The sequence below is a fragment of the Manis pentadactyla genome, chromosome 4 (assembly GCF_030020395.1).
Source record: "Manis pentadactyla isolate mManPen7 chromosome 4, mManPen7.hap1, whole genome shotgun sequence".
Classification (NCBI taxonomy): Eukaryota; Metazoa; Chordata; class Mammalia; order Pholidota; family Manidae; genus Manis; species Manis pentadactyla.
The window spans coordinates 55,822,874-55,836,074 of NC_080022.1; the positions used below are offsets into that span (position 1 = coordinate 55,822,874).

Below are 13,201 nucleotides of genomic sequence, written 5' to 3' on the forward strand. Positions count from 1 at the left end.
TCAAAACAATTTGGTACTGGCACAAGAACAGGCCCTTAGATCAATGGAAGAGAATAGAGAGCCCAAATATACACCCACACATATATGGCCAATTAATATATGATAAAGGAGTCATGAATATACAATGAAGAAATGACAACCTCTTTAACAACTGGTGTTGGCAAAACTGAACAGCTACATGTAAGTAGCTGAAACTTGATTATTGTCTAACTTCATACACAAAAGTAAAATTGAAATGGATCAAAGACCTGAATGCAAGTCATGAAACCATAAAACTCTTAGAGGAAAACATAGGCAAAAACCTCTTGAATATAAACATGAGCAACTTTTTCCTGAACACTTCTTGGGCAAGGGAAACAAAATAAAAAATGAATAAGTGGGACTGCATCAAACTAAATAGCTTCTGTACAGCAAAGAACACCATCAGGAAAAGAAAAAGGCATCCTACTATATAGGAGAATATATTTGTAAATGACTTATCCAATAAGAGGTTAACATCCAAAATATATAAAGAACTCATATGCCTCAACACCCAAAAAAACAAATAACCTGATTAAAAAATGGGCAGAGGATCTGAACAAACTTCTCCAAAAAGAAATTTGGATGGCCAAGAGGCATGTGAAAAGATGCTCCACATCACCAGTTATCAGCAAAATGCAAATTAAAACCACAATGAAATATCACCTCATACCAGTTAGGATGGCCAACATCCAAAAGACAAGAAACAACAAATACTGGTGAGGATGAGGAGAAAGGGGAACCCTCCTACACTGTTGGTGGTAATGTCAATTGGTTCAACACTTGCAGAAAGCAATATGGAAGTTCCTAAAAAAACCTGAAAACAGAAATACCATATGACCCAGTAATTCCACTCCTAGGAATTTACCTGAAGAAAACAAGATCCCTGATTCGAAAAAGACATATACAATGCCTATGTTTATCGCAGCACTATTTACAAGAAATGGAAATAGCCAAGAAATGGAAGCAACCTAAGTGTCCATATATAGATGAATGGATAAAGAAGATGTGCTACATATACACAATGGAATATTACTCAGCCATAAGAAGAAAACAAATCCTACCATTGCAACAACATGGATGGAGCTAGAGGGTATTGTGCTCAGTGAAATAAGCCAGGTGGAGAAAGACAAGCACCAAATGACTTCAATTATTTGTGGAGTATAACAGTAAAACAAAACTGAAGGAACAAAATGGCAATAGACTCACAGACTTGGAGAAGGGACTAGTGGTTACCAAAGGGGAGGGGTTGGGGAGGGTGGATGTGTGGGAGAAGGGTATTATGGGGAAGGCAGTATAGCACAGAGAAGACAAGTAATGACTCTACAGCATCCTACTATGTTGATGGACAGTGACTGCAGTGGGGTGGGGGGTAAGGACTTGATAATATGTGTGAATGTTGAAGCCACAATGTTGTTCATGTGAAACCTTCATAAGATTGTATTATCAATGATACTTTAATAAAAAGCAAAATAAATAAAATTAGGGAAATATGGCAAAGTCCCAGTTTCATAGATTTAGATGTTGTATTAATACTATTACAATACAAAGTATAAAAGACTGGGACTAATAAAGCAGGAATGGAAAATAGTAGTGATAATCACTTGAAGTAGATACAGGTAATTGTTGTTGTCATAGAATTGAGGGTACTCCAGGAAACTAGACTTCAAAAGCTGACTCGCCCTTTTAGAAAAACATACTGGAAGTTTATTAAATGAGATATTGGGTGCATTGTCAGACTTGAGTCAATTTCGTTCATGGAGCAAGGGTCAGTTCAGATACCAGAAGAGTAGAACAGATAAATTGCTGTTTATTGTAAATGTAATTTTCCTCTATGAAATTCTTTAACTGACTTTTGATGGTATGAAAGAAAGTTAATGGTATTACATAATTCATCATATTTCTGACCTCTAAATGCTGGAGTAACCCATGACTCAGTCTTCAGACCTTAGATGCTCACCCTTAGTTAATACCATACAATAACACCTTCAAATATTATATACAGGCTGATGTCCCCCAGATTTATAGTCCAGACTCCCAATCTCCTCCCTGGGCTCCAAATATATATATCCAGCTGCTACATGACTTCTGAAGTTAGATGTATTACAGACATCTCAAACTTAACATATTCAAAACTAAATTCTTGCTTCCACCTCTTTTCCAATCTGTTTTCACTGAGACTTCCCAGTCTCCATTCAACCAGAGGCTCAGGCCAAAAACTCTTCAGCCATCTTTGACTTCTCTTTCATTCCCATTCCCAATGTGTCAGCAAATCTCACTGGATCTTCCATCAAAATATATTCCAAATCCAACTATTTATTCCATTACTTCTATGTTAGTCTAAGACCCCTTTGTCTATCATTCTTATCACCAACAGTTTATTCTCAATTCAACCATGGTGACACCTTTAAAATGTGAGATTTTTATTTCTCTCCAATTTTTCCTATAACTAAAATAAGCTCAAATTCTCAATGCAAAACACAAACTTTCTCCCCAGTTCTCATGTTTCTGAGGAACATGCACTGACTGAGCCTCCCAGCCTCTCTGTACCCTCCTTCACCCCTGTTCTCCAAGGGGAAGCAGATTGAATTTTCTGGCTGTATGGATTAAAGAAAGGAACTTAAATCCTTCTTAAGGACCTTGGCACTTGCTCTTCCCTCTGCCTGTAATATTATTTGCCTGAGTATTGACAAGCTTTACACCCTTAAGTCATAAGAGATGTATTTTATTTTATTAGTCTCTGATCAGATTTCCATCTTTGCAGAAAAGTCTTTTCTGCCTCATTGTCCCAGTGTTCCTAGCACTGGGTTCTCATATAATATGAGGAATGGAACTTAGAATTATAAATTTGATGGGTTAATTCACTAGCATAAAATCACAAATCTACTTTTTTGTAAGTTGTATTGGTTTGGGGGCTGCTTGTAATTTTTAAAAAATTCATCTCCCTCCACTCCCTCATTTTTTGGTCTTGTAATCAGAAAAATTCCCTGTAAAATTATATCCTGTTGTAGTTGAGTTAAAGGGAATACAGATAAAGGCCTTGCTTTTGTATTGTATGGGCTGGAATTAAAGGAAGGCTGCTGCACATCCCTGGGATGAATCACTCAAGAGGCGCTGGCACCGAAAGGGATTAAACCAAAGAGAAGGGTACAACTCAGACGAAGCATGGGGGTTGCTCAAAAAGCTGCCTCTTTCCAACCGGAAATTTCTTATGAATTACTTCTCTGGTAATTCTTTGGAATGTTCTGTTTTAATAGGACAGCCACTGTGAGATAGAGTCCAGAGCTTCCATTCTCACACCATGGGATAATTTCAAATATATTTTGGTGTAACAAAAATACCCTGTTTGGATCTTTATTTTATTCTCATTTAATTTTAATTTGGATAAAATATTTCTCCAGATAAATGCCTCAGAAAGACTACATGGGCAGATTATATGCTAATGTAATCTTTCCCATCCCAAATGTAAATAGTTTTTGTCCTCATATGTAAATAGTATTTAATCTAAATAGAGGATTCCTGGATTGCCATTCTATTCAAAAGTTGAAAATGGTTTACTGTTTTCTAGCTTCAGAGATACAGATAAGACATAAAACTCATTTCCTTCCCTTTGCGATTAACTGATTCTTCTTTTCTGCCTTTGGAATTAAGTAATTTCACCATAAATCTATCACTTGGTACCCTTTTGACCTGAAAATTCACATCTGTCTTCAAAAAAAGAGCATTTAAAAATATTTCCTTGATTATTTCCTCACCATCTGGTTCTTGCTCTCCTAATTCATGTATTAAGTATATGTTTACATATTGAATATACCAAAATCTTACTACATGTCTCTTTTCAGTCTGATTCTTTTCATTTTTTTTCTATATTTGTAAGACTGTGCCTCCATTTGATCTTCTAGATTATCAACTCATTTCCAACTGTATTCTATTTTTTATTTTACTACTCAGTTTCTGATTCAGAAGAGGTTATTTTTTTAAATCTCTTTCTTCCCTGATTATTTCTGTCCTTAAGAAACATTTCTAAAGTTTTGATTTCTCCCATAAATTTGCCTCATTAGGAGTCACCTGTTCTGATTGTCTTCATCTCCCTCCTTCATATAAGAATCCCCTTAAATGACCTGTAATTTCTCTTTGACAGCTCATTTCAGTGAGTGTGGGTTCCTTCAGCACCTATAAATGTCAGGCTATTTGAGACTCAGGTAATATCAGGCAGTTGAGTGATAAATTCTTCTGCAGTGGGTTAATGGCAAACAAGCTATCATCATACGAGGGTCTCCTGAATTAGGGCATACAATGAAGAGGCCTCTAGAAATGGTTCTGAAACTTCCAGCCATATATTAGAATTATTTGGGGCTTCAAAAAAATTCCTATGTCCAGACTTTTTCTCACTAGTTAAATCAAGTGGGGTTTAAATCCCAGGTGGGGCTCAGCATATTTTTCAGAATCTCTCAAGTGAGTAGCCACTGTTGAGAAGCCCTACTCCAGGGTCTCAGATTTCTCTAGGTATGAGCAATAAGTAAAGCAACCAAAAGTGGTGCTCTCCCCACAGTGAGTTGGAGGACATAAGGCATTTACCTTCCTAGTATCTTCGTGAGGCCTGCGCTCATGTAACTGAGAAATTGTGTGGGTAATGACAAGCAAGGCATGAATCTGTTTCCACTCACACAAATGTCTTCCTCTTCTCTATTCTTCCTGCTCCTGCCCCACCCTACTCACCTATCATGTCACAAATTACCTAAGATTTTAGTAATGATTTCCATATGTAAACATGGCTCAAGTGTATCTCATTTATAATCTTATTTATAATTCATACATATTTAAAATGTATAATATATATACATATTTTAACTTCTAATTTAAAAATATGTTACAATAAATTTATATAATTTTTTACGTAAGTTTATAACTTACAAGATAGATTTATAATCTTATTTATAATGATCAGAATATATAATTTTATATTGCAAAAATGCAGGTTAAATTTTTAATGGTTTTTGCTGGGTTTTATGAGTGCCTACTCTATTTGGGAGAATTTTAAACTCTCCACATATATTAATCCATTTAACTCTCACAACAATCCTATGGATATATACTACAATTATCCTCACTGTAAAAATGAGGAGACTGGGGCACAAAGAGGTCTATAATTTGCCCAAGTTCACAATCAGTGGGAAACAAAGCTGGAATACAAACCTGGAAACTGGTCTATAAACCTCATCCTCTTAATCTCTTTGCCAAGCTAATGTCACAGAGAGTTTTAGACATGCATATTGAACTAAAAAAAAGGAATTTGGCCAATTATCTTGCCTGAGGGTTTCAGCCCTGGGCAAGTTCACTATAGAGTCAGTGAGACTGAAAAATGACAATGGAACATTCTTGGGAATAAAAGGATTATTACCTGGCTTTATTCTCACAGAAGTATGTTGAGCACTAGAATCACGTCTGCATCCAGCAGTCCACAGGTCTGTAATCCGCCTCTGCCTCTGCCTCTGCCTCTGCCTCTGCCTCTGCCTCTGCCTCTGCCTCTGCCTCTGCCTCTGCCTCTGCCTCTGCCCAGAGATCTGGGCAGAGCTCTTTATATAGTGACTCAGTCAATAATAGCTCAATGCCTACAGGTGTGGAAGCAGTAGCCTAGCAGTAGGCCAATTACATGAGCAAGTAGTTTAGGGTCAGGTGAGGATCCTGGCCATAGGAACTTCCATTTCCTCACTCCAATTAAATTTCCCTATAAGCTGTAACTGTATTCTCTATTCATATTTAATTACCTCTTCTGTATGCAAGTTTATCCATGTGTCATGAAAATATTTCTAAAAGGAATATTTCTTTAAAAAGTCTTAGTGAGGGCTTTATTTTTAGGAAAATAATTCTTCTATTGAGAAATATCTATTAATCTAAAGGAAAAATATTCTTACTGTATCTACTTGCTCCTAATTTGTATCTTGCCAATGAATTTTAGCACCAGAAAAGTTCACTATGGATTCAGTGAGACTGAAAAAATGACAGTGGAATGTTCTTGGGGTGAAGGGTATATATCCAACTTTATCCCACAGTAGTAGGTCAATTATTAGAATCCCATCCATTCAGAGTAAGTCTGCATGTAGTAAGCTAGTCTGCCTCTGAGCCTCTCTGCCCCCAAAGCCATCTCAGTCTCTGTCCTTGGTGTTGCCACCACTCTAGTCTCTGCTATCCTGCAGCTGTGCAGCCCAGACCACTGGGCAGAGCTCTTTATATAGACTCAGTAACAATGTATTGCCCACATGTGTGTAGTGAGCAAGCTGACCAGGGCCAATGAGAACCCTGGCCATAGAAACCTTCACTTTATCCACACCGGGTATTAACTCTTTTACCCCAAGAATATTCTGTTTTCATTTCTTGTTCTCACTGAATCCATGGTGAACGTGCCTGGGGTTTCATCAATCAGGTGATCACAGTACCAGGTTGAGGGTTGCTATGATATTCAACAAGCCAAGGAAAAAATGAAACAGCTGTTGATGTTGGGCAGTGTGGTTAGAGTGGGACATAAGCTAGAGCAGTGACTTACACAGTGGTTTCTAGACCAGCAGCGTCAGCATCACCTGGAAACTTATTAGCCATGCAAATTATCAAGCCCCAGGCCAGTCCTACTGACTCAAAAACTCTGCAAGTGGGGCTCAGCAATCTGCGTTTTAATGAGCCCTCCACGTTTGAAAACCACTGGGCTAGAGCTGGGCTTCTCATAGGAATCATGTGGGGTATCTTGCTAATTGCAGCTTGTGTCTGAGATGGTGTCAGAGATTCTGTATTTCAAACAAGCTCCAAAGTAATATCAGTGATGCTGGACGGAAGACTGCACTTTGAATACAAGAGCTTACAGGTCAAAAATGAAAGAATCATGCAGTTACAGAAACTCTCTCATCCCAGTAGTGGTGGTTATGACATAAAGTTTAGGCTAAGTTGAAAGTTGTGTGAATTGGATCTAACATCTGGGTTCAGTGTAGGAGGTAGGTTTGTGAGCACTGTGGGAGACTAGTGTCCTAAGTTATAATTAATATAATGTCTTGCCAATGCGTTTCAGCCCGCAGCAAGTTCACTATGGATTCAATGTGACCAAAGAAATTGACAGCAAAACGTTCTTTGGGGTGAAAGGGTTTATTACCCGGCTTGTTATCCTGGCGGTAGGTGGAGCACTAGCATCTCTGCCTCTGCCTAGAGCACCAGCCTGAGCTCTCTAAATAGTGCAATAATAGCTTATTGCCTAAAGGTGTGGAAGCGGTAGCCTAGCAACAGGCCAGTTACATCATCAGGTGGTTTAAGTTCAGTAAGGATCCTGGCCATAGGAACCCCAACTTCCCCACAGTATTTTAATTTGGGTGATGGTTACATGACTGAATACACTTGTCAAAATTCATCCAGCTGTACAGTAACATTTGTGCATTTTACTGTATGTACCTCAATTAAAAATATTTCTAAAATCCAAATCTGAATATACACTGCCCTGTCTAAGCCCTCCAGTGGCTCCTCCCTGCTTTAGGAGATTTCCCAGAGTGCTTCTCCTGGTGCATAAGGTCCTTGGTGAGCTGGCCCTCACTTATCTCTCCAGCTTCTTTATCGATCACTCCCCAGTCTCTATACCCCATATCCTGCTCAAGTCTAGCAACACTGAACTACTTAGCGTTCCTCAAATGAACTGGGCTTTCCTTTATTGTTGGTTGACCCTTTGTTCATAGTATTGCTTTGGCAAGGAACATATTTTCCTTTTTTAAATCTTTTTGCTCTTCTAATTCTCTGGGTCTCACCTGAGGTGTCACTTCCTCTAGGAAACTTCTGCTAATCCTCACTTCGGAAATCTCTCTGTAGCAAGTGGTGTTTGTCTGTTCACTGATCTGAACCCCTCAATTAAACTTTTATGCACAGGTGTATTTCACCATTGCTATCATAGCCCCAAAGTACAGTAGTCTCTCAATAAATACTTTATAGAATAAAATCAATAAATGAAAATTACAGTAGTATGTGGTAGCAGAGCTATTATTAACAAAGATAAAATTTATTTGCAAGGATTTTTCATTTGAACTTGATTTAGGGCCTTAGAAAAAAGAGTATGTTGTGTCAGAATGAGAATTATTCAAGTATGAGTGAAATTTAGTATTACATTAAATAGAAAATTTTAGGTTCCACTTCTAGGAATAGAGAACTAGTGGTTGGGATCACCTATCCTCCTGCGAACAGCTAGAGAATCTAGACAAAATGTTATAAACACCTTTAAAGACCCCTGAGAGCTCCCACAGCAGTAAGAAATTGAAAAGCTAGAAGTGGGACACTCAGAGAGGCAGGTCTGACATTTGGGGCTGTGTTTTTGTTCATTCCATAATTAGTTGTAGAGAAGCAAAAATCTGTGTGGTGCTTCTGACCAACTGAATCAGAACTGGAATTCAGGGCACATGGAAGAGGAAGGGTCCTAGTATACCCTTCAGGCTTGTGTTGGAACGCCAAAGGTTTTCACCAATAAGTAAGGCTGAGTCATAAATAGATAAGCCCTCTCAGGGACTGAAGTCCAGTTCTGAATCATCTCTGTTCTGATCTAGGATTGCTAACACCTCTAGCCTCGCTACCTGCCAAAAGCCAGCACAGTTCTCCCTGGAGAACATCAGCTAGAGCTTCAGATTGTATATCCATTTTTCAAACACAATGTCTGGTTCTCAGTAAAAAATAATGAAGCATATATAAGATAAAACAGTGCACCCTCAAAACTGAGGAAATATATAGACAATAGAAAGAGACTCACAAAGGATCCACAAATGGCTATGCTTAAATTTTTTAGAGAATTAAACAGTAACTTAAAACGTTTCATTTTGTGTTTGCTTAAATTAATTGGATTATTATCTTTTTAAATATAGCAGGGAATTAACATAAGTTTTGCTATTTTAAATAGTTCTATTTTATAGAAAAATTATATAGAGTATGTTAAAAATATGAGAGTAACCAGGAGCTCTATCGTTTGGATGAAATTGCCAATCTCTAAAGGTGAAATCTCTAAAGAAATTGCCTATCTTTAATTCACACTGGAAACAGCACAAAACTGCTACATCAGAAAAGCTATTTGAAGACAGGCAGATGGAAGACAGAATGGTCTTGGAAGCAAAAATCATAGCCTACATATGCTGCTACTTGGAGTTATCTATATGTACTAGATCCTCCTCACAATTTCTTCAACCAAATTTTATTTCCTTTGGCTAGTTTATGCCCAGCTCCTTGTGTAAACTCTTTAACTTTTCCTGGACTGTACTTCTTTTTTCTGCTTTTGGTCCTCTGGGCACTGATCAAATCAAATTCGTTTGGCCTTTGAATCATGAAAAAATGTGCTTCTTTGTCTTTATAGTTTAGATTCTGATTTAAAATTTTAAATCGGCCAGACTTACACTTGACTCAAAGGCAACATTACTCAGCTAGTGATGAGTTTATATTATCACTAATATAGGATCAATGATGCCTTTATAAACTACTTAGAAATGGTCATATCAGACAGGAAAGGGGCAGCCACAGTGTCATCCTACAAAATACTCTTACCCAGATTACCTATAACCTTTAAATGTGTCTATTGGCTCACTTGTCATATCTTATACACATTTCCACAATGAAATATACATATATATATACACATACATATTAAAAATGAACAAAAACATCAAATTTTTATAATATATAATACAAATAATAATATATATATTATTTCTTCCCCACATTCCCAACTATGGTTTATACAAATTTTTCTGTATATGGTTAAAATATTCCCTTTGACCTGGATAATTCTAGAAATGATTTTGAACTAAAGCTGTTGGCTATATCCACATGAAAATAAAGTAGTAATGTAAAAAGTTTGTGATAATACTAAATTTTATAAACCATTAATATTTATTTGTGCTAGAGACAAACTCCTTAATGTATAGCTTCACAATGGAAACATGTTCTGATATCATAAATAACAAAAATCTGACTGACCAGTATTTCATGTCCAAATGACATTATATTTGGACTTATTTGTCCAACTGTCTTCCAGACACTGCCACCTGAATGCCCCATAGGTATCTAAAACTTAACATATCCAAAATAAAACTCATTTCTTCTCATCCACCCCAATGTACTTTTCATCATATTCTCTACCTAAGTGCAACATGCTCTAGGGCACCTAGTCACCAAACCCCAAAGCTGGAAGTCATTCTATTGACTGGGGTAATGATCAACGCCACAGGCCCTGAAATTGGACTGTTAAGAGTTTAAATCCACCTTCTGCCACTTAACTGTGTGCCACTGGGAAAATTATTTAACCTCATCAGGAAAAATTACACATTTTTCATGTGTAAAACTGCACTTAACACATTAAATTGCTGCACAGAAAAAATGAAGTAAGAACAGTATCCCCCTACCACCAATATCCAACTGATGTGAAGTTCTATTGATTCTGCATCTTAGTATTTCTTTTATCTGGGCTCTTTTCTACATTTCTGATGCTTAGAAAAATCACAGAGCATTACACATATACACCATGCCAGCAAAGGACCAAATATGACATATTCAGGCTACCCCTTGTAAGTACACAGAGAAACTGCCTTACTTAGTTTCTAGGCAGATTTTTTTTTTTTTTTGCAGTATATTGGTTAAAGTTTGAAATAAATCCTGACGTTGATTTGGGGCAATATAATAGAGCTTGAGAAAAGTCTTTCTTTAAAAATTCAGAATTGTAATTACTATCTGCAATTACATGTGCAATGGTGAAATATTATAATAAATATTTAATACACGAGGACTATTCAGAACGCTAATCTAGTATGTTGCACCTAATAACCATTATGAAATATACCTATGTTTGACAAAACTTACATTTAATATAGATTGCATAAACTAAGACAAATCTAAAGTAATGCTTTCCAAAGTAATGCCGAAAGTTTGAAGTAGTTATGATGGTTACCTTTTTGTTTTCTTAATACCATATGACTTGTCTTCTGTGATCTTCGATACTGTCTTAGATGTGGATGTATCAATAGCCTCTTCAAATTCCAATTGAAAATCAAATGTCAGGGGTGTAACCAAAGTCTTTTTCTTTGCTAGATTCTGAAGCCTGTTTTTCTGCAGCAAGGTTAAAGTATAATAACACTGTGAAAAAATGAGTACTTTTCATATAGGAAAAGTCCTTGTGGAAAGGACAAAATAAACATCACTTTATACACATACAAACACACACACTTTATACCAAAATAATTCTTCACAGTATCCACTTACATAGAAGACTCAACTAATATAATTGTTTGCTTTTTACGTTAGTTCATACCTTCACATCAATGCATCATTAACTAAAAATTAAATTAATAATTCCATTTGAAAAGAAACTTTTAATAATTAAATTGAATTTTAGTTTTTATTTTACAAACCTTTGTTCTTCTGGCCAAGAGTATTTTTGCTTGCTCATCCAGAATATCTAATTTCTCTAAGATATTTTCTGCCATTGTCAGTTGGTAAATTCCTATTTGAAAAGGAGAAAAGAGAAGATACCTCCAAAACAATTTAAATCAAACATGTAGTTGATTATTTGGGAGTAAATAAGGAGATCCACCTTTATATTACTGGTTTAGGTAAAAAAACAGAACTGCCTAAATCATGGAATAAATAGAATTGTAGAGGTACCCAGGTTTTTTAGATGGAAGCTCACATAATCAGAATTCCTGAATGTATGTAGGCCCTAGGAATTTTTAAGTGTATGATAAAGGTGCGCTGAAAAAAAGTTCAAGACTACCATAGGAGAACTAGATGTGAGTAGTGCCTGGAGCAAGGGCATGTGGCTTGAGTTATATATTTTTCCTTTTTGTTGTGATATGATTTTAATGAAAGTAAATGTGAAGAGCTCAAATTTATATAATTAATTTCATTCAAATTAAATTGGTCAATGATCCAAGACTGTTAATCTGGCACTAAGAAGGCAATCAGTCACACAGAAGGGGCAGCAGCCAAGCTGGTTAGGCTCTATTGCCATAATAGTTCATATTTCCTAACGCATTAATATTGCTGAAAATTTCATCTGGGGTCACTCTGTCCATATTAGGCTTGGGGACCTGAATATTAGACATCAGAACCTGGTCTAATTTAATTTCCATTTTCAAATGAGAAAATTGAAAGCCACTAAGTATCTTTTGGATGCAATACAAAAAGCTAGGGGCAGAATTCAGTCAAGGATCAGAACATAAACCCAAAGCTCCCTCTATTTTATTTATTGTAAAATTTCAAAGAGATGATTATGTAGTCAACGTATTTTTCCTCAGTGAATTGGATGGGTTTCAGGGGGCATTTAAGTGTAAAAGTTATATGGTTCACAGAGAGTACTGAATTCAAAGATGCTTCTAATGAACTTCAGTGTCAACACTAAGGTTCTTTCTAGCTCAAAATAATCTATGCTGTTTCTCTCATACTGCATTTTATTCAATCAATACCATGCATAGACAATAATGTATGAAAAGACAAGGATTAAGGATCCTATGCCCAAAGCTCACATTATTACTTGGTGTCTTTTAGCATTCTCTCTATTCCCTTTCCTTCAGCTTATCTTGCCCTGGTTGTGAATTCCTGTGCTCTGATAGTGCCTTCTCATTCCAGCACGCCCTTGTCATTATACTACATCCAGATACTCCACTTCCATCCTGTGATGCAGTCTAATGTGACAAAAGAACTTTTCAGGGCCATGGAGCTGCTAGAAAATAGCTTTCCTTGTTACAAACCACAGCCTTACTTTGCAGGTCGGAAAAGGGAGATGCAGGCAAGGGCATTAGCACAATGTGAGTGCCTCAGATTCTCTGGGTTTTCTACCACAGACTAGGGACAGATTTTAGAAGAAAATATAGATGATCTGGATACTATATATTATCTTTTCAGTTCTAGGAACCAGCCCTCTCATATATCCCAAAAAACAACTAAAGGAATTTTAGTTTCTGTGCTTCCCTCAAGCATAGTATGAGTTCAAGGTGGTGGACAAGACTCCCATATTTCTCACCAAAATTTCTTTTCTTGGGAACAAAGATTTCTATTTCTCAATAAGAAATAGAAAGGAAAATAACTGGAAGAACCAGATTATTGAAGTGAATGAGTTTCCCAGTTTGTCTCAGGGACAACAGAGACATGCTGCTTAGTAGTGAGAGGGAATAGAAAGCAGGCCTTTTTA

At 36.7% G+C, this 13,201-nt stretch overlaps 1 protein-coding gene across 1 annotated transcript in view; it reads right to left on the reverse strand.

Annotated features, from left to right (window-relative positions):
* C4H1orf141 (chromosome 4 C1orf141 homolog) overlaps nucleotides 1-11,498 on the reverse strand; it is a 46,387-nt gene extending 34,889 nt beyond the window's left edge. The window contains 2 exon segments of the mRNA XM_057500309.1: nucleotides 10,964-11,121; nucleotides 11,424-11,498. Of these exon segments, the coding sequence (XP_057356292.1) occupies nucleotides 10,964-11,121; nucleotides 11,424-11,498 (233 nt within the window).
* Nucleotides 11,499-13,201: the final 1,703 nt, after the last annotated feature.